Source organism: Coniophora puteana, assembly GCF_000271625.1.
Source record: "Coniophora puteana RWD-64-598 SS2 unplaced genomic scaffold CONPUscaffold_3, whole genome shotgun sequence".
Taxonomy (NCBI): Eukaryota; Fungi; Basidiomycota; class Agaricomycetes; order Boletales; family Coniophoraceae; genus Coniophora; species Coniophora puteana.
In genome coordinates, this window is record NW_006913055.1 from 1,944,625 (window position 1) to 1,964,588 (window position 19,964).

The 19,964-nt window shown below is 51.3% G+C and overlaps 6 protein-coding genes across 6 annotated transcripts; 1 reads left to right on the plus strand and 5 right to left on the minus strand.

Annotated features, from left to right (window-relative positions):
• Positions 1-183: 183 nt before the first annotated feature.
• On the minus strand, positions 184-5,392 carry CONPUDRAFT_142579 (flavo protein). The gene is made up of 18 exons (XM_007767779.1): positions 5,362-5,392; positions 5,200-5,304; positions 5,009-5,149; positions 4,942-4,955; positions 4,860-4,889; positions 4,540-4,807; positions 4,381-4,483; positions 4,145-4,328; positions 3,923-4,089; positions 3,602-3,869; positions 3,477-3,580; positions 3,336-3,423; positions 3,204-3,283; positions 3,103-3,149; positions 1,573-3,046; positions 1,138-1,525; positions 313-1,088; positions 184-224 (listed from the first exon to the last, which is right to left on the minus strand). Exons 2-15 carry the CDS (start codon positions 5,253-5,255, stop codon positions 2,902-2,904), a joined length of 1,695 nt encoding a protein of 564 aa, XP_007765969.1. The 5' UTR covers positions 5,256-5,304; positions 5,362-5,392; the 3' UTR covers positions 184-224; positions 313-1,088; positions 1,138-1,525; positions 1,573-2,901.
• Positions 5,393-5,494: 102 nt separating this feature from the next.
• On the plus strand, positions 5,495-7,004 carry CONPUDRAFT_80627 (uncharacterized protein). The gene is made up of 6 exons (XM_007767305.1): positions 5,495-5,772; positions 5,839-5,929; positions 6,010-6,150; positions 6,226-6,280; positions 6,331-6,364; positions 6,419-7,004. Exons 1-6 carry the CDS (start codon positions 5,531-5,533, stop codon positions 6,774-6,776), a joined length of 921 nt encoding a protein of 306 aa, XP_007765495.1. The 5' UTR covers positions 5,495-5,530; the 3' UTR covers positions 6,777-7,004.
• An 85-nt stretch (positions 7,005-7,089) lies between these two features.
• On the minus strand, positions 7,090-8,377 carry CONPUDRAFT_71030 (uncharacterized protein; the record flags this gene model as incomplete). The annotated part of the gene is made up of 2 exons (XM_007767238.1): positions 7,090-7,177; positions 7,275-8,377. 2 exons carry the CDS (start codon positions 8,375-8,377, stop codon positions 7,090-7,092), a joined length of 1,191 nt encoding a protein of 396 aa, XP_007765428.1.
• Positions 8,378-8,748: 371 nt separating this feature from the next.
• On the minus strand, positions 8,749-14,030 carry CONPUDRAFT_88497 (ABC transporter; the record flags this gene model as incomplete). The annotated part of the gene is made up of 19 exons (XM_007767780.1): positions 8,749-8,871; positions 8,927-8,988; positions 9,040-9,193; positions 9,246-9,457; positions 9,570-9,721; positions 9,774-10,033; positions 10,083-10,378; positions 10,427-10,621; positions 10,671-10,704; positions 10,757-10,807; positions 10,859-10,963; positions 11,014-11,062; positions 11,122-11,585; positions 11,637-11,858; positions 11,913-12,376; positions 12,428-12,609; positions 12,666-13,261; positions 13,326-13,809; positions 13,876-14,030. The coding sequence occupies 19 exons, from the start codon at positions 14,028-14,030 to the stop codon at positions 8,749-8,751; spliced, it is 4,260 nt and encodes a 1,419-aa protein (XP_007765970.1).
• A 354-nt stretch (positions 14,031-14,384) lies between these two features.
• On the minus strand, positions 14,385-17,264 carry CONPUDRAFT_119859 (P-loop containing nucleoside triphosphate hydrolase protein). The gene is made up of 11 exons (XM_007767781.1): positions 17,242-17,264; positions 16,512-17,184; positions 16,313-16,458; positions 16,136-16,252; positions 16,012-16,082; positions 15,847-15,955; positions 15,436-15,798; positions 15,117-15,385; positions 14,897-15,062; positions 14,736-14,840; positions 14,385-14,671 (listed from the first exon to the last, which is right to left on the minus strand). The coding sequence occupies exons 2-11, from the start codon at positions 16,987-16,989 to the stop codon at positions 14,633-14,635; spliced, it is 1,863 nt and encodes a 620-aa protein (XP_007765971.1). The 5' UTR covers positions 16,990-17,184; positions 17,242-17,264; the 3' UTR covers positions 14,385-14,632.
• A 168-nt stretch (positions 17,265-17,432) lies between these two features.
• Positions 17,433-19,800, minus strand: CONPUDRAFT_119866 (PAH-inducible cytochrome P450 monooxygenase PC-PAH 1). The gene is made up of 13 exons (XM_007767782.1): positions 19,660-19,800; positions 19,502-19,602; positions 19,316-19,451; positions 19,167-19,264; positions 19,010-19,115; positions 18,884-18,956; positions 18,619-18,833; positions 18,498-18,564; positions 18,242-18,440; positions 18,024-18,190; positions 17,874-17,972; positions 17,724-17,819; positions 17,433-17,670 (listed from the first exon to the last, which is right to left on the minus strand). The coding sequence occupies exons 2-13, from the start codon at positions 19,592-19,594 to the stop codon at positions 17,505-17,507; spliced, it is 1,515 nt and encodes a 504-aa protein (XP_007765972.1). The 5' UTR covers positions 19,595-19,602; positions 19,660-19,800; the 3' UTR covers positions 17,433-17,504.
• Positions 19,801-19,964: the final 164 nt, after the last annotated feature.

Genomic DNA, 19,964 nt, shown 5'->3' on the forward strand with positions numbered 1-19,964 from the left:
CACCGAGACGAGTTGGCGAGAGGCAGGGGTGGCTCGGATGTAATAGACGATCGGTACCGGTTGTTACAAGCTCTAACAAGCAACAGTCCATTAATTACTTACTATTTGACAAGGGAAAGGACTCGGGCGTCGACAGGACCTGCCCCTCGACGACCTCAGCGTCCTGGACGGGATGCAAGTCGACAAGAGCGACCGCGAGATTGTCACCATCGCATGCAGATTCGGTTCGTTCTTTCGCCTATTCCTCTCATCCCGCACTAGGTTCACGTAATTAATAATGCTTGGCCGCCACTCGCACTATCACGTTCACAGTCCCGTACGACCAATGGCTCGTCACCCATATCCACACCGCCTGGAAGGTCAAGCAGGTCAAGGAGTGGATCCTCGCAAGGTGCAACCTCATCGAGCCTCCAGAGACCCCAGTACATCGCCCCGTCTCGCCCATCACATTCGCATCGACCCGCACACGCTCGTCGCTCGACGGCTCAGACTGGTCCGACGATGACCTCGACGACGACTCCGAGGATATCGACGACTTTCCCGCAAGACCTCAGGAGAGAAGATATACCGGCCTCTACTCGCGCCAGAACGTCAAGGCCTCCTTCTCGTCCATGAACACCTCCCAAGCCGGGCCCAGTGCCACCGATGTATATTCCCAGTCCCGAGCTGGCAACAGCAATCATAACATAGAGCAATACGCATTGCTCTCCTTCACCACGGGACGCATCCTCGAGGATGAATTTGCCTTGTCGTGGTACAAACTGCGCCCTTATGAAATGCTCGAAATGCATACCTCTGGCGCCATTGTCACGCTGCCTCGCAGTACACCATCAGACTACGCACAGCCCTATTTCGAGTCCAAGGTGCGAAAGATGCGTCCCGCCCGCAGCCCACGGTCTGCTCGGTTTGACCCACCCGTCTCGGAAAACATATCAGTCGACCCTGCGGGCGGAAAGGGAAAGGAACGAGCATCAGGTAAGCAGGATGCGTCTGCTGCACACAAGAAGAAACATCACAAGAAGATGGAGTGGCGAGACCACTGGCTTGCCATCTACCAGGGAGTGCTGCACGTCTACAAAGATCGGACTGTACGTTGTTTTACCGCAGTGTCAGACGATGTGTTCAACTAGACGCCAGAGTGGCACATTAGTCGACAGGTTTCCGTTATCCCGCTTACTAGCTTTGAGAGGTGCAGAATCGCTAGAGCGACACAGCGCTAGTCTTGGCGAGCAACGAATAGTGTGCATCAAGTTCAGATCCCAACCCGACCCGACCCTCCTTAGCAGTTCCCCGTCGATCTCCATACCCTCTTCCCCACTTGCAGACCACTATGACACTCCTGAGCGTTTTGCGACGTCTCCACCGCTCCCCGACATCAAAGACAACGAGGTCCTTCATACCGACATCAAAGAACATGAACCAGGCGGAAGCGGTACCGCAAGCACTTTATCCAGCGTCGAAAGTCCAGAAGACTCGCCTCTCCTCGAGGGGCGCTGGCTGGTCTTGGACATGGTCGATGACCAAGGTCAGTTCTCGCCCTGCAGTGTCTAAGCGATTCACAAACCCTCGCAGCTTTCTCTAATCTCCTCCGCATCCTCCACCGCCTCGCGCCGCACCCGATCTCTTCCTCCTTCCTCCCGTCCGTCATCACCCTCGCGAGCGTCAGCAATTACTGGAATAAGGTCTCCTCCCCCGCCATGACACCCCACGTCTACTCCTCCCCCCAAGATACACTGCCGTATCCCGAATGGCGGATAGACATCACCGAGACTGCGCGACGCGCCGGCATGGGCGACGTCGGCCGCCCCATCGCCTGGGTTCTCTGGTCGGAAACCGTCTCTGGTGACGCGCTCACTGCCAGCATCCGCCGCCGCCGACGCGCCGCACGTCAAGAACAAGCCGACAGCGACTGGTACAACGCCGCGTCGTCATCGTCCGCTGCGTCTCACAGCGCGGCTGGCGAGTCTGACGGCGACGACGCGGACGACGGGGAGAGTGAGGTAGAGTGGGAGGGCTGGATGCGCGACCTCGACCGACAGGGCAAAGCGCGCCAGCACCAGCCTCCGTCGGCCGCCAGCCTGTCGCCACACAGCTCGATCGCGGGTCTGTCGCTGTCTCCTCGAGGGTCGAGCGCAGGCCTGTACGCTCACACTACGCCCCCGCCCGACATGCTGGCACCCACCCGCGCGCACAAGGGCCGCGCCCCTTCGCTCACCTTGCCGCGATCCGTAACGACGCCCATGTCCTTACAGCACGCCGTCGCCTCTCAGTCATTCCAGTCCAACATGTCGATGCACCCACCGCTCCACGAAGACGCGCACATCACCCGTATACCAGTGCCCATCGAGACAACCACTGTCAGCACTGTCAGCGTCGGTACCCACTCGCCGCCCAACAGGCGACGCTCGTCTACCGTGACGCCTAGCTCCATCAGCAAGGTCCCAAGGGACAAGGACAGAACCGCCGAAGGCCCTGCAAGCTCCTCCACAGGCAGCAGCAGCCGGTCTGTCAGTCATTCCAGCCACGTTCGTCACGCACATTCAGGATCCAACCTACGCAGCTACTACGACCGACGCAACGCTGAGAATGACAACTCGGTGACGCTCCGTTTCGAAGGACCAGATCCCGAACAGGCCGTCAACGGAGGCAAGAAGCGGAAGAACGGTCTGCGCATCGTTCGAGGTATGTCAATGCGCGCCGAGCAACTCGTTCGAGGCTTAGATTCGGCCCTTGACTTCGTTGAAGGGAAATCTTGATCTCCTTTTTGTGGTTGGTGAATGGCCGAGTCGTTCATCCATTATGTATTTGCTGATCTTGCTGTAGCCGCCTATTGTATCGTTACAGTCTTTATCTTGCCGAATGTAGTTCTAGTAATACATCAATTAGTTTTACATTGTTGGTTTATGAGGTAACTCTGGGCAGTGCGTCTGAGGAAGACAGGTCGATCGCCAAGACGTCCTTTCCGTTCTTCAGTTCCTCGGGGGTAGGCATGAGGCCCAGCCTCATCAACTCCGAACATTTGCTGACCACTGGATCGTTTTGCATACTGAGAACAGGTCAGTTCTTTGGACCACCAGAATGATGTTTGAAGAAAAGGCTGACCTCGATACCGCGGTTACGGCCCCGTCTTTGACATAGAATGCGATGAACTATTACCCTCCTGTCAGCTTCAAATCCGTACGCTTCCGCTAAACTGATGTCACCTTCATCTCCTCTGGATTGCCCTTAATGATCACCTCGTCAAACTCATGACCTATCCCACAGTACCGCAATTGCTGCCCCTCTGCGAAACCATGAGCTCATGCACATCATGCTAAATTTGCAGAAAAACGCACGAGCACTCCAAAACACGGGCACCTTCATGAATGGCTGAGGTTTTCCAGCGATAGTCTTTCCTACTGCCCGACCATGATTCCCAGCGACCTAGATCGGAACGATGAGACGGAGCGCTGCGTGTAAAATATGACAGAACCTACGTTCCAATGCTCTATCCTTCTATATCCCCGGCTCTTTCCATCCTTCAATTGAGGGTAGTATGCAATGTCGCCTGTGTCCTCTTTAATCCTTTTTGACCGGTATACTGATCTTAACAAGGACTCACCGATGGCATAGACGTCGGTATAGCCAGGGACTCTCAGATACTCATCTACCTTGACACCGCCGTCTTGCTCCAGAGTAAAACCGCTCTGTTTCAGGAAGTCTGTGGCAGGAGCGACACCAACGCCCATTACGACGAAGTCGGCTGGGATAGTCGTTCCATTTATCACAACGCCAGTAGCCTTCTTGGGCTCTTCCCCTTCTCCATCCGAGGCTACGATCTTGTCAACCTTGCTCTTCATGTGGAATTTCACTCCCTGAGACTCGTGGAACTGAGAGCCTTTTGATAAGCCTTCGACATTTCAGTGAGGTCTATCCTCCATACCTTCTTAAGACTTGCGCCGACCTCTTTACCAAGAATGGCTTCGAAGGGGTATTCTTCCATGCCGATCACATCGAGCGACGCAAGCTTACGCTTCGACATAGCCACTGCTAATTCCATGCTAATGAATGAACTCCCAATCACGACAGCGCGTTTGCCCTCCTGAGCAACTAGCGCAACATTATTATCACAAGGACCTTCGTTGCAAGCGAGTAAACTGCCTACCTGCGTCGACCTTTTGTGCATCCTGGACACCCCGGAATGTAAAAACATTCTCAAGGTCAGAACCTTCAACAGGCAGGCGTCTGGGGAGCCCTCCAGAAGCGAGGACAAGTTTGTCGTAAGGAATAGACTCTTTGCCACCATCAAGGATGACTTGTTTGTTGGGGATGTCCACAGAAGTCACTGTCTGCAGACACAACATTAAGATCATGAGGAGAGGCCCAAGAGAAGTAGCATACGACTCCTATGCGCAGTGTCACGCCGAACTTTATCTTGAGGTCTGCAGCGTTTCTCCACTGCAGGGCGGAAGAATCGGTGATGAGTGCCTTGCTCAATTTAGTTCTAAAATATATGCACGTTAGGGCTGAGTAACTTATGGTAGAGGAAGGTTAACATGCCGGTCGATGGGAGGGTATGTTTCACGCGAGACGACGACGATATTGCCTTGGTATCCGTTCTCACGGAGACTCTCGATGGTGTAGAAAGCACCGGAGCCACCGCCAACGATGACAACGCCTTTACCAGAGGTGGCAGTCGCTGAGGTGAGCTTAGGAGGCCTGGTCATGTTGTTCTTGGTGGTACGAGATAGTTCAGCGGTCACTTGAATCTTGCCGCCCACTTCCTCCGCTTTGAATGAGTGAATGGCTGATGGTGCCGGAGCATCCTCTGAAGGAACATGTTAGACTTGACGTGATAAACCATGGGGTTGAGTGGATACCTATATCGCCAGTACAGACATTGAAGCAAGCTAGCTTATGTTGTGAGTACTCGAGGAAGACAGTGACAAGGTGATGCTTCACCTCCGTGCCAAGGGCTGGATTAGGAATGATGAGTGTAAATGAACGAGAAACAGAAATGTATACGCACCAGACAATTCTGCCATCGGCGGTAAGGACACCTTTGGACAAGGGTGCGCCGTAGTGAGTGCAGAACGCGCTAGTAGCGTGCACCTTGTCGCCGAGACGATAAACGAGGACTTTGCCTTCGCCCTCGAAATCGACCTCTTTCCTGGAGGATGATAGTAAATAGGGGTCGGAACGAGAGATAAGATGGCTGACATTTGACCATCTTTGAGATCGGAAGCATTGCATACAGGGACGGTTTTGGCTGCCATTGCTCTGGAGGTGAGCGAGACGATTGGGCGAGTGGTAAGACGGAGGAGTCTGTGGGGGAGTCGGGAGAGAGTCAACATAAGCTGGCTCAAGACAAACTGGACTCACCAATTTATTATGGTTCTGGAATGACCCAAAGATGACCTCACTCGACTGCAAGCCATCTAGGAAATTGCTTCCGTGTAATATTGATGTCAGCTAATTCGAGGTTGCCCCTGAATGGCCCACTGGTAGCCTCATGGTCATCTGTAATTACAGCATCCTTCATTTCACTTCAATGGCCTCCCTCGTTGGTCGGAATGGCACAATCCACACAACATACGATATCGTCACCCCTCCTCCTCATCCCGGCAAGGGCTGGACACGTTTCGTCTGCATTAGTGACACCCACTCAGCAGAGTTCCCAGTTCCTCCGGGCGATGTCCTCCTTCATTCAGGCGATCTCTCAGAACTTGGCAGAAAGCCAGAACTTCTCAAGACACTTGACTGGCTTTCTGCATTGTCCCACTCTGTCAAGATGTGCGCCTTGGCTTTACGCGCTGAACAGCTTGTGCTTCCAACCACTTACTCCTGATACCTGCACAGAATCATCGCGGGAAACCACGACCTTTCATTACACGAGGGGTGGTACGAGAACAATCGCAAGCGCTTCCGCCGTGGTAGCTCGCTCACCCAGGTTGGTCACGAGTCGTTTTGCTCGTCCAGTGGCATCTGACTAGTACTCTCGTTGGCAAAAAATGCCTGCTTGTCTCCTAGGACGATGAGGATGTTGCCGAGCTACGCGACATCTTCAGGAATAGAATCAGGGATGATTACGGGATAGTATACCTTCAGGATCAATCGCACGCCTTCCGCTTAAGCAAAGATGCCCGAGAATGGACAGTCTATGGGTCTCCGGTATGTCCGTCATTACACGCTTCCTAGAATCCCTACTGACCTCTTTGAACTCCCATATTCCATCAACTCTTGCAGTGGCAACCATGGTTCTGGGACTGGGCCTTCAATTACGAGAAGGACGAGGCGGAGGGTGAGTGAACCGCTTCTCTTCTCAAGCTCTGACATGAGCATCCATATCAGACAAGGTGACGAAGATCCCTGAAGTTGACATCCTGTACGTACCCTTACTCTCATATCCCAATGTGCTTTCATGAGTTCACATGTACAGTCTCACACATGGACCCCCGCACAAGATGTTGGATACAACAACCCGCGGCGAGTCAGCAGGTTGTCCTGAACTCCGATGCCACCTAGGTAGCATGCAGAGACCTCCACTGCTGCATCTCTTTGGACATATTCACGAGGGCCACGGCGCTCTCGTGCATGACTGGTCGAAGGATGACAAGCAACTTGACAAAGGGAATGCTTCCTCTACCAACCCAAACCCGCGAGAAACCTTAGTCGTGAACGCGGCAAATGCACCAATGGGTAAGAAGTCTCGGACACCAGATGGCGAGCGCGTGCCCCCTGGAGGACCAGGATTCCAGCCCGTCATTGTCGATATCAGAGACAATGCGCATCGTTGATGAGAGCTGAACCATAGTGATCCCGTTCGATAGCTAGACACAGAGGGAAGGAGACGATATATAGTCTAACATCTAATTAAACAATTACATAAACCATGACACGAAACCCAAGTACGAAAACATAGCCTATAACACAACCATGACAAGTCGGCGTCCCATTAAAGAGTGGCGGTCTTAGTTCCTAGAAATGTTGTCAACAGGTCTCTCAAGGTGTCTAGCACCATTTACTCCGCATCCGATGGTCTACGTAGAGATCCGCTCCGATCCACAAGTGACACAACAGCACAGCTATCCTCCCTCGAGTGGCTTGCATTCATCCGCGAATCGTCGCTGCGGTGCGGCTCTGCCCAACTGTACCTGTCAAGCCCGAGCACTCCAATGTCCAGCTCCTCAGCCCCGAGCTGTGAGAACACAAAAGATTCTCGCCCCGAACGCGGCGTCGAGGGCTCGGGATCGAGCAGAGGAGAACGCCGCCCTTGAGAGTGCCCAGAAGGTGACAGCCCGGCAGCAAAAAGGATGGCGTCGGTGAGCTCCGTAGGAGAAGCTAAAGACATGTCCGAATCTGAGGGAAGTCCTTCGCTCCTGAACTGTCCGCCCCTGTTAGAAAGAGGCGCTACGAAGGATTGAGAGGCCTGCGCCCTGATCAGATATTCTTGCGAGCCCACGTGTTCCCGCACGCTATAGCTATCAGAGTCGTGATCAAAGACGATATGCACTGGCAGCGAGGCACGCTGTAAACCGACGGAGACGGAGGCCATCGAAGGGAGCGCCACGAAAGACGAGGAACTAGACAATTTAGCAGAAGAGTGGTCGGTAAATTTCAAGCGTCGGCGTGGGTCTTCTAAGGGGGACGCTAGCCCTAGCTTCTCCAGTTCCTCGGTGTCCCCCGCAGTCGTCCAAGAGTCATTGTAGCCCAAGTCTCCTGGCTTTGGCGGAGTAAGACGAGAAGCCCTATTGACTCCAAACATTGGATCATAGAAAGCGCCGCTATCTAGCTGAGCCTCTAGTTCGTCCAGTGAAGGGCAAGCATGTGAAAAGCGTAGAACGGCAGCAGAAACGGGAGCGGGAACAAAGCTCGCCCTGATTCTCCCCACGATGCTCATCCGGGCCTTTGTTTGTCGCGCACGACGTTGAGCCTTGGCCTTGTGCTGTTGATAGGCGTGGCGATCCTCCTGCCGTTGCTTTCGCATGTAGAAATCCAGCGTTGAGTGCGACGTCGTCTCCCAGTGCGGAGATCCTAGGCAGCCCACGAGTATGTCGTCCAGATCTGCCGGCAAGGCCCGTGCCGGCGGTGCCCTTAGACTCGATTTCGACCCTGATAGAGATTGAGTCTTCTCACTGAGATCAACGTCAATGTTTCGGAATTGGGGCGTAGATGGGTTGTGAGGGGAGTGGATGGTTTCTATCCGACGAGACTTGAGAAAAATATACTTGATCATCAAAAACATAGCCAAGAAGCCGAGGAAGGCGATCACAACAGTGATCAAAGGTCGAAGATCAACGGAGGTTTCGAAGGTGGGGTAAATGGGTAACGCTGACACAGTGACAGCGTTGCACACCAGAACGTTGAAAAGAGTGTAACAATTTGGAGCCCGAGGCATTATGTGTTTGGGTATCGCGATGAAGTGAGTGTGTAAAAGACGACAAGTTGATATTCCAATTCGTTGACACTGAACAATCCAAACAAACCCAGAATTCTGGTCGGTAAACAAAATCGCGAGCTTCGCAATAACTCAACGTCACCCCTGGGTATATGTACCGATAGGCCCGTCACAACCATAGCCCAAAGGTTGTATCATAAAATGTCACCAGGCGACCGTCAGGTTCATTAAGACTACGTGTGTATGAGCAATAGGTACATGCGAGGTCATTATACCGTGAACGTTGGTCTAATCATGAGATAGTAAGAAGTGTTAACGTTCTATGCGTAAGATGTGCGGAATGAGTATTGAATAGTTAGGTGCCTTGATATCTATAACTGCTTGGATGCTGATGATGCGTTTTGGATGTCATCCCAGGAAATCATGGACTGATCACACATTCCGCGGAAGATGCTGTCAGTCTTTTGGAAGAGTGCGCTCGGGGTATCGAATTCCTGGATGAAGATACTAAGTCACCACCGAGTGCATCAGTTAGACAGCGTTACGTACTGCTACAGTCCCGGCGTCTAGAACACAGATTCTGTCGTAGGAGATGATAGTGCGCAAGCGATCTGCGTAATTTCAGATGGAAGTCGTTCTCGTGAACATGGATGTAGACATACGGGCAATGCAAAGTATGGTCCGACCACGGAACTCGGTGGCGATGGTATCTTGAATCTTCCGGTCCGTTTCATAGTCGACAGACGCTGTGGCTTCATCCAAAATGAGAACCTTGGTTTCATTGACCAAGGCTCGTGCCAGTGACACAAGCGAACGCTGGAGGAAGGTGAATCTGTTGGAATCACACGTGGGACCGGATCGTTCTTACCTGCCCCACAGAAAGGTTGGAACCTTCGTCATCGACATGACTGTCCAAGGTAAAGCGAGGGCCAGATCGATTGGCCTCTTGCCTCTCGCCATTTGTGATTGTCGGATTCTCACTCAGAGAATCCACTAGATAGGCACGTTTCAAGGCGTCCCATAATTTGGCATCATCATGGAGACCAAAGGGATCCAAATTGGTCCGTAGTGTTCCCGAGACTAAAAAGAAAGATTTGAATGACAGATTCAATGTGTTGGAGCTGAAACTCACATAAGAACTTGTGTAAAAACGGGCTGTCAGCAAATGGCTTCAACAAAGCAGCAAAGAGACTCACAGCGTCCTGGGGGATAATAGACAATCCGGTGCGAAGCTGGTTGAGGCCGACTTTAGACGTATCAACACCATCAATTATGATTGAGCCCTCTGTTATTTCCACCATTCGGTACAAGGCCGTCATGATCGACGACTTGCCCGCTCCAGTCCTGGAACATATGTCGGCAAAATGGTCATTCTAGACTTTAGCAGGGGACCAACCTTCCAACGACACCAATCTTCTCTCCAGGCGCAATGGACATCGAGATACCCTTCAAGACAGCAGGAAGTTCTGGCCGGTACTTCATGACGACATTATTGAGTTCCACTTTGCCTTCCGTTGGCCAGTTGGCAGGTGCTGGGCTGTTCTCAACAACGTGAGGTGCTTCCTGCTCAACTTCGTTGGCGTAGTGTAGGACACGTTCGACGGAGTTCATGTTATTCTCCACCTCAGCAGTTTGCCTAACCATCCAGCCAAAGGACTAGCAGGAACGTCAGCATTTGATGCAGGTTTGCATGCAACAAGCTTACCTGTTGGACCATGACAATGTACGACAAAACGACGCCAATTTGGCCAGGGGAGATAGTAAACCGGGTGCCAACAGTCAGCAACGCGACTGCAAAGGTCAAGATAATCCCCAGGAAATCAAGGCGCATGCCGAGCCACCGCTGGTTAGTAACGGTCATCCAGTAAGCGCGGTTCTCAATGTCAACGCGTTCTTCGTTCTCCAATCTGAAACGGTCAATTTCACCATATGCACGAATCGTGGTGAGACCGGACAAAGATTCCGAGAAGTGAGAGTATAGCGAAGATCGGAGGATGGCATCTATCCCTGAATTAGTAAATCAAACATGCTGCACGGATGGGTACTCACCGAGCCGCTTAAGCTCTCGCGCGCTCGATCGGTAAAAAATGGCAGCATAGGTGTAACAAACTATGATGCAGGCCATGATGATAAGGAACCACGGAATGATGATGGAAATTAAGATAATAGCCCCAATGATTTGTGAGAGTGTTGCAGCAAGCATACGAAGAGCGTCTCCGATGGTGTTGTCGACGGTATCAATGTCTGGGCGCATATGAGTAAACAGCCTGGCGAAGACACGAGTTACGCATACCTTTGGCAAAACGGTTCATGATTCGACCTAGAGGCTATCCAATAGTTAGCGTGTGCCTGTGACGTCAAGTCGAGACGGATGCTTACCGTAGTCTCGAAGAAGCTCATAGGTGCATACATTACTCTGTTGATAGCTCTCTGCAATGTCAGGTCAGTGTCGCTCAAGGCCGCAGATCATCATGTACGCACTGCATGCAGTTTTTGGGATGCAAAATACGTGAGCATGGCGAATAGCGCGCCATTGAAAAACATAGTAAGAGCTTGCGAAACGCCAAGACCTGCATAGATGCCCATCTATAGAGCAAGGGGTCAGTTGAGAAGATTGAGAGTTCTGGAGCACGAACATAGAAGCCGCTGGACTGGTGCCATTTCCTTTCTTCCCAGTAAACAAGCCTTTACACAAGTCGGTGAGCACGTACGCAATCAAGACATCATCAGAAATTGCGTCTTACCAGTACGAGGACATGACGCTTGAACCTTGCATCAGTGCCAACGAAACAATCAACAGTGGCACCACGACGAGACCGTGTCCTGCAGAGATATATTCGCTGTAGACTTGCCACTTGATGGCGCCAGTATTACGCTCCTCCTCCTGCATGAGGCCTTTAGCTGCCGCAGATGATTTCTTGGCGTCTTTCATTTCTGCGACAGCCTCTTCCTCTTCCTCCTTCTTAGCTTCTTCCGTAGAACCAAACTCGGAGATGAACTTAGAAAACGCTCCGTCATTTGCCATCAGCTCCTGGTAGGTGCCGCGCTCGGCGATTTTGCCGTCCAAGAGGGTGTAGATGAAGTCAACATGAGGCAGGAAGTGGAGCGCATGGGTGACAAGGATACGAGTTTTCCCTTGCAGATTCTCTTTAATGACGTTCTTGAAGACAGCTTTCCCGACGTGTGCATCAAGAGCAGATAGGGGATCCTGAAAGTTATGCGTTACTGACAAATTTCATCCGACTAGGGTGAAGCTTACGTCGAAAATTTGGATATCGCTATCGCAGTAAATGGATCGGCAGATATTGATTCGTTGCTTTTGCCCGCCAGACAGAGAGATACCCTTTTCTCCAACTTCGGTCAGGTCGTAATTGGGAAGCATATCTAAGTCAGGTTCAAGGCAGGATGCGCGCACAGCATGCCAATACCGATCCTCGTCGAAGGGCTGGCCGAACAGAATGTTCTCGCGAATCGTGGCGTTCTGCAAGGTAATCAGTGCTGAGAGCTCAATGGAAGGAATCACGAAAGTCCTGACCTGGATCCATGCGGTCTGTGCACAGTAACCGACGCTGCCGCCGAATTCGACAGTACCAGCAGTACGTCTCATCTCGCCAATCAAGCCCTGAAGCAACGATGTCTTGCCCGAGCCAACCGCACCAACGATAGCGACGAGTTGACCTCGGGGAATCTCCATGTCTATCTCATATAGCTTAAAGATATCTTGATCGTTAGGAGGCTTCGGTGCTGCAGGTACCTCGGAACCTTTCTTCCCTTTCTTGCCGGGCTTCTGCCCTGTGCCCTTTCCACCCTTGCCCTTCTTCTTGGGATCTTCAGGTCGAGGGGGAGGGCTGTCCCAAGTAAAGTCTGCACCCTTGACCCGCAAGGCGACATCGAGATCGTGATTCTCGATGAGGTCCTCGTCCATAGTCTCGGCGACGAAAACGTCGTACAGTCGTTCGCAAGCAGTTGCAGCATCAGAAATGGAACTCAATGCCAAGGCTAAAAGTTGTGTTAGGAATTGAAATGCCGTTAAAGGTGGACGAAGCTTACGAAGAAACATCAACGGCATTCGGACAAGTTGGAAAAGTGTGAGAGAAGAAAAGATAGTAGCCGCATTCAGAGAGTGCCCAGTCAACGAGTATGTAATAAACGCGAGTACTGTGGCTAACGCAGGAAGCGAAATAGCGAACGCGTTCATCCCAGCACGAAAGATGAGTAGTGTACGGATGTACCTGTATAGAAATGCACTTTTAGCTACAGTAGATTGGAAGGTGCCTACATCACTTACTTCATCTCCTGATATCGATACTCAGAAATGCGCTTCAGGAAAGGCAGCTCCCAACCAAAGAACTTGATGACACGCATTCCACTGAGCAGCTCTTGTAGAAGTTTGGACCGTTTGTCGGTCCATGACATGCTCTTGACTCTGAGCGAGAAAAACTGCTTTAGAAGCACTGTCTGCCCGGGACTGCATATAATGAACAATGCATAGCCTGCCAGTGCACTTGGCCCCAGATTGACGAGGAGCAAAATCAGACACACAATCAGTTGGATGGGGGCTGCCCAAACCATGTGAAACCAGCCCATGCAGAAGTCAATGCGCGAGACGTCTGTCGAAATATGATTAACCAGTCTCCCATTACTAAGAGTCGAGCGGGCACGAGAGGTGAGGCGAAGGGACCTGGAGTAGATGGCGGTGATGAGCCCCCCACGAAGGAGCACGCCGCTCGACATACTGCGATAGAAGAAGTGATGACTGCCCCATGAGCCGATGAACTGCAGAGCGAGAAGGCCGAAAGAAAGACCGATGCCTCGACCAACAGGGGGCGCTGGTACTCCAAGATCATGTGCGTAGTAAGACTCTGTAGCGAAGTTGATGATAGCCTATAGAACACGGCATTAATCCTGGCAGAAGTAGTGACAAGACGAAGATGCGTCTTGGACTTGCCTTGACTATAAGTGGACTGGTAATCTGTGCTGTGTCACCGATGACTTTGAAAATGCCTCCGATCCAAAACCACCACTTAATGCTATCATTCATGGCAAGAATAAGTGAGGCCTTCTTCTTTCCGCCCTTCTCTCTCCATTGCTTTTCGCGTTCCTTTCTTTTGCCCTGCAGTGTCCACCAAAGACGCTTAATGCCTGGGCTAATCTCCCCACGTGCCAAACGATCGTTGTACTCCTGAGCGTCTTTCTGCCGTCTTTTAAACGAATCGAGGAGGCGCTTGGCAATGAGTGCGGAGGCCCGATCATCCTGCATCTTGTAGAGGTCAGTAGCCTCGAGAGGGCGTGCGTAACCCAAAGAGAGGATGGGGGTCATCCAGCTGAACCATAGTAAACTAAATAGATTTGCATCAACCTCCGGTGACAGTTTCGCATCGTGTAGAGATGCTGGAGGTGGAGGAGCATAGAGAGGTTTGAAGGTAAGCACTCTATGGTAAAGGTAGCGGGCTGAGCGAAATGCGCGGTTATAAATATGTCACGGTTGCGCCACTGACCTCCACCAAGTAGTCAGTGCACCGGGCTGTCCCTTCGACTTGAGACTCCCATGTCCGTGAACTCCGTTGACGTCTTCATCAACCCTCGACTCTACTTTGAGGGGTTTCTCGTCTTGGATTGATTTTTCCTCCGAAGAGACAGTGTCTGCGGTCATGAGTGCGACAGGGAGGTAGACGGCAGCTGGCTGGGTCAGGGGGCGAGGAGAAAAGTCCTAGCCAACTTATATTCAAAGGTCTACGTATACTCGATCTCGATTCACAGAACGAGTCAGCGCTCGGCAGTTCCGGGCCTCGAGACCATGTGTGTATCTGCGGACAATGTCATGTTCTCACCATCTTGCTGGCCAGATTTCCCGCCGGATGACAGTCGGATGACGCGCTCCGGATTCGACTCAGATTCTCTGACTAAGCATTCCGGGGATTTAGCTCGCTCCTCCACACGTTACTCACATGGTCCAAATCCGAATCAAAACCAAGAGCAAATTAGCCGTGGTGAAAAACAGAAAACCTTTGTAACGGCGACAAATACGGCTAACAATCATTTCACCTATTTGCAGCTAAAAAACGACAACCCCAACATCTTGAATGCGCCGTGACTATGACAGACTATGCCATCGCGGATCAGGGGACCCTCTGGGACCCTCTCCGATTGGCCGCGGGTTACGGAAGCAATCGACCAACCCTCCATCTCACGGCCGGCCTTTTCGGAGTTGACTTTGAACCAATAAGCATGCCGGATGAGCCGGAACACAACAAATCAACGCGCGTACTCCTCCTTCAAACTCCGTAGTGCGGCCTGTAAGAATGCGATTACTAATTGCCGCAAACATCGAATTGTTACTGTCAAGATGAGAGCTGACCTGGTAGTAACCCGACAGTGGTTTGACATCGTCGTTGGAAACGCGCAGTCGCTTGACTTTCTCAGCGTGGTCCGCAGTCTTCAGCATTGTTTTGAAGTAACGTGCCTGCCATCAGTTGTTAGTTTTTGATGATCACTTCCGAATAAGATCTCTCCACCCACCTCCTGTTCTTCAACAAGTGTCCAAGCATGTCCTTCTCTCCCTGCCCGAGCGGTCCGTCCCACCCGATGCACGTACTTGCGCATATCCACAGGCGCATCGTAGCTCACCACATGAGCCACATGGCTAATATCAATTCCTCGCGATACGAGGTCAGAGCATACCAACCTAGAATGACAGCTTCAACGAGGAACAGACACCGTGAAACGAATGACTACCCACAAATGGACTTCTTTGGCCTTGAACTTCTCCAAAATCCGTTTTCGCTCTCCCGCTGGCAGATCGCTCGAATACGCTTGAATGACGAGTTTATCGTCCTCAGAGGCTGCACCGGATTGCTTGAAAGTTGCAAAGTGCTCGAACAACCGGACAAGTCGCGACGTGGACTCGGACGACTTGGTGAAAATGAGCGCATTATCCACAGAACGATTCTGGAGAAGGTAAAATAGCATCAAAGGCTTTTGCGAGGGTTCACAAATGATCATATGTTCCTAAAAAGGCGCAATTAGCCTTGAAGAGACAACAAAATAGGCAAACCTACCTTGAGGGTAGCAGGCATAGTGAACTGCTCTCCGACATAATCGTTCCCATCGAGCTTTTCTTTAGCTTGGACAACAAAGTACTTTGGATCCCTCAATTTAAGTGCAGCAAGCTTGCCAGGGTCTCTTGTCAGGGTGGCAGAAAAGAGCAGCTTCTGGCAGGATGACTCCTTCTCTTCATCAATGTCTGTCTGGAAGTGGTGAACAAATGTCGGTGCCAGCCCATCGGGTGTAGGTAGCCCATAACGATCCGTGGGAAAAGTGTAGGCAGCACCAGCATGATCTGGAGGTAACGTGGCTGCAAGCACTTGCGCCAGCCAATCTTGGAAAGACTGCGCCAGCAACCTGTCTGCTTCGTCAATCACCTGAAGTATGTGAATAATGTCCCTAGCAATAAAAAATGAGAGACGGACCAAAAATCGCAGATGCTGTAATGAAAAGTTGGGGGTGCCATTGATATGGTCTATCAGGCGACCAGGGGTACATATGAGGATGTCAACTTTACTGGAACCGCCCCTCAAGCTGGACAACAGAACTCAGTAACGTAGATCACGCCCAGAGAATACACGCCTTCTGACCTAGTCGAGCTATCGGCCACCAGTTGCGACTGCTCATGTGAGAACGAATGCTGACCGGTGGCAGTCCCTGTCTGAGAGAAATAGAGAGCTATTATTTGACATTCACGACTGAACGGAAGCGTACCTTCAGTCCTCGGCCCTTGCTCACCACCTCGAAAGTCTCTCTCACTTGCGTGACCAAGTCGCGTGTGGGTAGAACTATCAGCGCGCGAAGCCGCGTCACAATCCTCGTAGACAAGATCTAGAAAGTCGTATGCTCAGCAATCAGCGAAAGCATGCAACTTCCTACAGATTGACACACCTCGACGATAGGCAGCACATATGCAAGCGTTTTGCCACTTCCAGTAGGGGCAGATACACATACGTCACGTAAGGGTTCGTATGGTACGTACAATGCTCTCTGTGAATGTGTCTCCGGAAGGAGGAATGGAAGTAGAGCCGTTTGAACTAGACGAAACCTCCCGTCGGAATATAGTTAGTTAAAACAAGATCATGCTTACCCGCAAACAACTCCGTGATACCAAGGTCCCCAAGGCGTTTCCTTGATTTCTCTGAAAGGCCCGTTCCTTGCGAGTCTGATCCGTCCAGAGGAACAGGAAGTACCGTGGTGGGGTGTATTACCTCCGCCTTGACTAGCGCGCGGTCCAGTCCTTGTAGAGCGAGGACTGACCTTGAGGGGGCCCTAGGAGCAGCAGGTAGAGGGAACGAGGGGAGAGCGACGGGGGGCGTCGGTAGCCGCGAGGTTTCGGCTGGTGGCGAATCTTGTCCTTCTACCTCGTCAGGTTCGTCAGGTACGTCTCCAGCAACTACCTCCTCTTCAACGTCTTCTATGGCCACCTTCCGACGTTTCCTGGGTCTGTTGTCATGCTGTTCTTCCCCATGTGCATTAGCTTCTTGTCCTTTCCCCCCCGTTGTATTCTTTTCCGGGGCAGGTGAACCCAAGGGCCCCATGTTCATCGTAGATGAAGGAATTTGCATAGCAGTTTCATCCTCGCCTTCATGCTCTCTATGAGATCCGGTTTCAGATCCACTGTCGCTGTCATCTGGGGTGTCTTCATCCTGTTTTGCCGTTTGAATTTGGCTAACGTTTGGATTTTTGGGCGCTGCAGCTTTCCTAGACTTGCGCCGTTCTTTCTTTCGTTTGAGATATCGGGATTTTGCTTTCGTCTTACCCTAACGAGAACTTGTGATATGGGTTACCTGTTGAGCTACGCTGAACGAGTGGCATACCTTAGCTGTTGAATCAGAAGCGGCCACAGCTACGTCGACCATGACCAAGATGTAATGAGCTCTGGTAGAGCCTACAATGTGTGTGGATGGTCGGTGTACACCCAACTTGTGATTGGCCTAATATCTTTGGCCACGTGCGTCAGGGGTTTGACGGTTTAACACAGGCACCCTCAGGGTTACAACAATATTGACAGTGCAAAAATAATTATATAGAGAATAACTAAAGAGTGTGATGTGTCCATTGCTTTCAATGCATAAACGTACTACAAAGCAGAGACTTTCAACGGCATCAGGACGCCTTCAGTCTCCCTACCCTTCACAAGAGGCATCATCAAACCAGCATTCAGGCGTATGACCTCAACGTCCTTGTCAATGCCGAACTTGAAGTTCTCAAGCATCTCAGTTAAGACAGCCTGAATCTCAAGAACACTAGGCGAAAAGGTGTCAGTAGGTGGAAGATAGGAATACAGGGAGTTACTAACGCAAACCGCCACCCAATGCATCCTCGGATCCCTCCAGCTAAAAGAGGATGAGCGTAGAAAACGTAATAAAGATCAGGATTCTTACAGAAAGTCATCCTATAAATAGGGGAGTCAGCATGGGGGGCCAATGACTTTCAAGGTAGGACATACAGGTTTGCGAACACGCCAACGTTGGCCTTACCCGTCTTCTGGTTCAGGAATCGCATAGGGTTCCATTCGTCAGCGTCCTGACCCCAAACCTCGGGGTTACTTTAAAGGACTTTAGCCACATATCACAGAAATTCGCAAGGATTTTCGTACCGATTGTACGAAGCGATGGAGGCAGTTATCTGTGTGCCCTTCGGGAGCGGTATCTCGGAGATTTTCTCACCAGTCCGGGTCACGATAGGTTGAGCAAGTGGCAGGACGTCATCATAGTCCGCTTGCCTCATCAGAGTGGGGACGATAGGGTGCAAACGCAAAGTTTCCTGGTTAAGAACGTTGAGGAGTGGAGTGAAACACAACAAATTTCGACATACCTTTATGACAGCATTTGTAAAGGGCATGCCGTCGAGATCGGCCGGACTGATATCTTCAAGACCTCGCTCTCGGACTCGCTCGCGAGCGGCAAGAACTTCATCGCGAACCTTCTGCTGATCTTCAGGATGCCTCGCGAGTTCGTAAAGGGACCACGTGAGCGTCGATGACGATGTGTCTTGACCCGCTAGAAGCAGCGTCCTACAAAGGCAACGTCAGTGCTTGAGCTATTGAATAAACAGCATCACGACAACGTACGAAATTTGAGACAACAGCTCAGGTTCGGCGAGGCGACCACGGGCGTCCTCAGCTGCGTTGGCGCGTACTTCGAGGAGAATTAGTACAACTTGAATGCATATCAAGCAATGCTTCAACTTACCCAAGATGCTAAGGACATCCTTCGATTTATCTTCGGTAGCTCCCGCGTTCAACAGCTGCTTCCCAACACGAGTCGACGTGTTCCGATAATGGGCAAAGTTTGAGTATTCCTTGGTAGGTATGTACTTGATCCACAAAAGGAGTGGTGATGGGATCCAGTCCCACGTCGCCTTCCACATGAGGTCCCAAGCACGGGGGTAGGGTATGGTGTCAATGCTATGTTTACTGTAAGCTTATATGTTGCATGCACAAGATGATTAGCTTACAAAAGGTGGTCAAGGGCATCCGAGAGCTCATTTTGATGTCCCTCAAGTGTGTTGAGCTGATGATTGAATGCCGCTGTGTAGTATCAGCACCACTTGCCAAACATCCATAACTTGTCATACACAGACCTTCACCAATTATATCCATTGACATACGAGATAGACCCTTGCTAACGTCGATGGTAGCTCCGCTTTGATCATCAGTCTGCAGCTGATCTTTCCACTTTTGGACCAGCTGGAGAATGGCCATTAGGACTTTCCAGTCTGTAGATTAGAGATTACATACCTTGCCAGCTATCATTTTGAAAGTCGGCAAGAATGACCTGACCTGAGCCGCAGAGAAAGCAGGATTCATGACACGTCGGTGGCGAGGATGTTCATGAGCTATGTAGAGTTATGAGGACAGACAGTGAAATGCAATAAGATGAGCCATACCGCTCGCAACCACTATGCCAGGACCCATCATCAACTTGGCGGTCTCGTTGGATAGCTTGGTCTTGGAGAACCGATAACCAGACGTCTGGTAGACATATTGCAGGGCCTTAGGATCCGCAGTCCAGATAACATCTGACTGAAGTATGGGTTAGTCAATAAATGAGAGTGTCCGTTGGAATCACAAACGCCAAAGCAGCCCTTGGTGCGCCAGGTATACCCATACTCGCGAACCCACTTGAATTCGAGTTCACCAACTTCTGGCGACTCGCGAATCTGCATTTCGTGACCTGAATGGTGCATTCCATGAGTGATTTATCTCAACTCGACGTGTCGACAATACACACCAGTCCAGAAAGAGGGGTTCTCTGGGCCCCGGATATCGCTCAATGGCGTGCCATGGCGGCGGAGACGGTCGGCGGCTGTTTTAGCCGTGTAAAGGATAGCCAAGCTAAGGAGGACCCATTGGGGAGTGAATAGGTTGTCTGACATGACGAGAGGAGTGGGGAAGCAATACTGCAATGACCAAGCTTTCGTTGTCGTATGTTCCTATATACATGGACGGGCCTTTGAAATGGGGAAATGGGCGCGTTGTCTTGGGTTGTCACACGTCTTCCCGTCGGTGCCTGAGCTAAGCCCGTCGGTTGACCCC

Coding starts and splice junctions, on each gene's coding strand:
- CONPUDRAFT_142579 (XM_007767779.1), bottom strand. CDS start 5,255: ATGGCAGCCAAAACCGTCCCTGTATGCAATGCTTCCGATCTCAAAGAT. Junction 4,329..4,380: donor TGACACTGCGCATAGGAGTC/GTATGCTACTTC, acceptor TTGTGTCTGCAG/ACAGTGACTTCTGTGGACAT. Junction 3,870..3,922: donor TCGGCGCAAGTCTTAAGAAG/GTATGGAGGATA, acceptor AAAGGCTCTCAG/TTCCACGAGTCTCAGGGAGT.
- CONPUDRAFT_80627 (XM_007767305.1), top strand. CDS start 5,531: ATGGCCTCCCTCGTTGGTCGGAATGGCACAATCCACACAACATACGAT. Junction 6,151..6,225: donor GGACAGTCTATGGGTCTCCG/GTATGTCCGTCA, acceptor CAACTCTTGCAG/TGGCAACCATGGTTCTGGGA. Junction 6,365..6,418: donor ATCCCTGAAGTTGACATCCT/GTACGTACCCTT, acceptor TCACATGTACAG/TCTCACACATGGACCCCCGC.
- CONPUDRAFT_119859 (XM_007767781.1), bottom strand. CDS start 16,989: ATGCAAATTCCTTCATCTACGATGAACATGGGGCCCTTGGGTTCACCT. Junction 16,083..16,135: donor GCAAGGGCCGAGGACTGAAG/GTACGCTTCCGT, acceptor TATTTCTCTCAG/ACAGGGACTGCCACCGGTCA. Junction 15,386..15,435: donor CTATGCCTGCTACCCTCAAG/GTAGGTTTGCCT, acceptor GCGCCTTTTTAG/GAACATATGATCATTTGTGA.
- CONPUDRAFT_119866 (XM_007767782.1), bottom strand. CDS start 19,594: ATGCAGATTCGCGAGTCGCCAGAAGTTGGTGAACTCGAATTCAAGTGG. Junction 19,116..19,166: donor TCAAAATGATAGCTGGCAAG/GTATGTAATCTC, acceptor GCCATTCTCCAG/CTGGTCCAAAAGTGGAAAGA. Junction 17,820..17,873: donor GTTGGCGTGTTCGCAAACCT/GTATGTCCTACC, acceptor CCCTATTTATAG/GATGACTTTCTGTAAGAATC.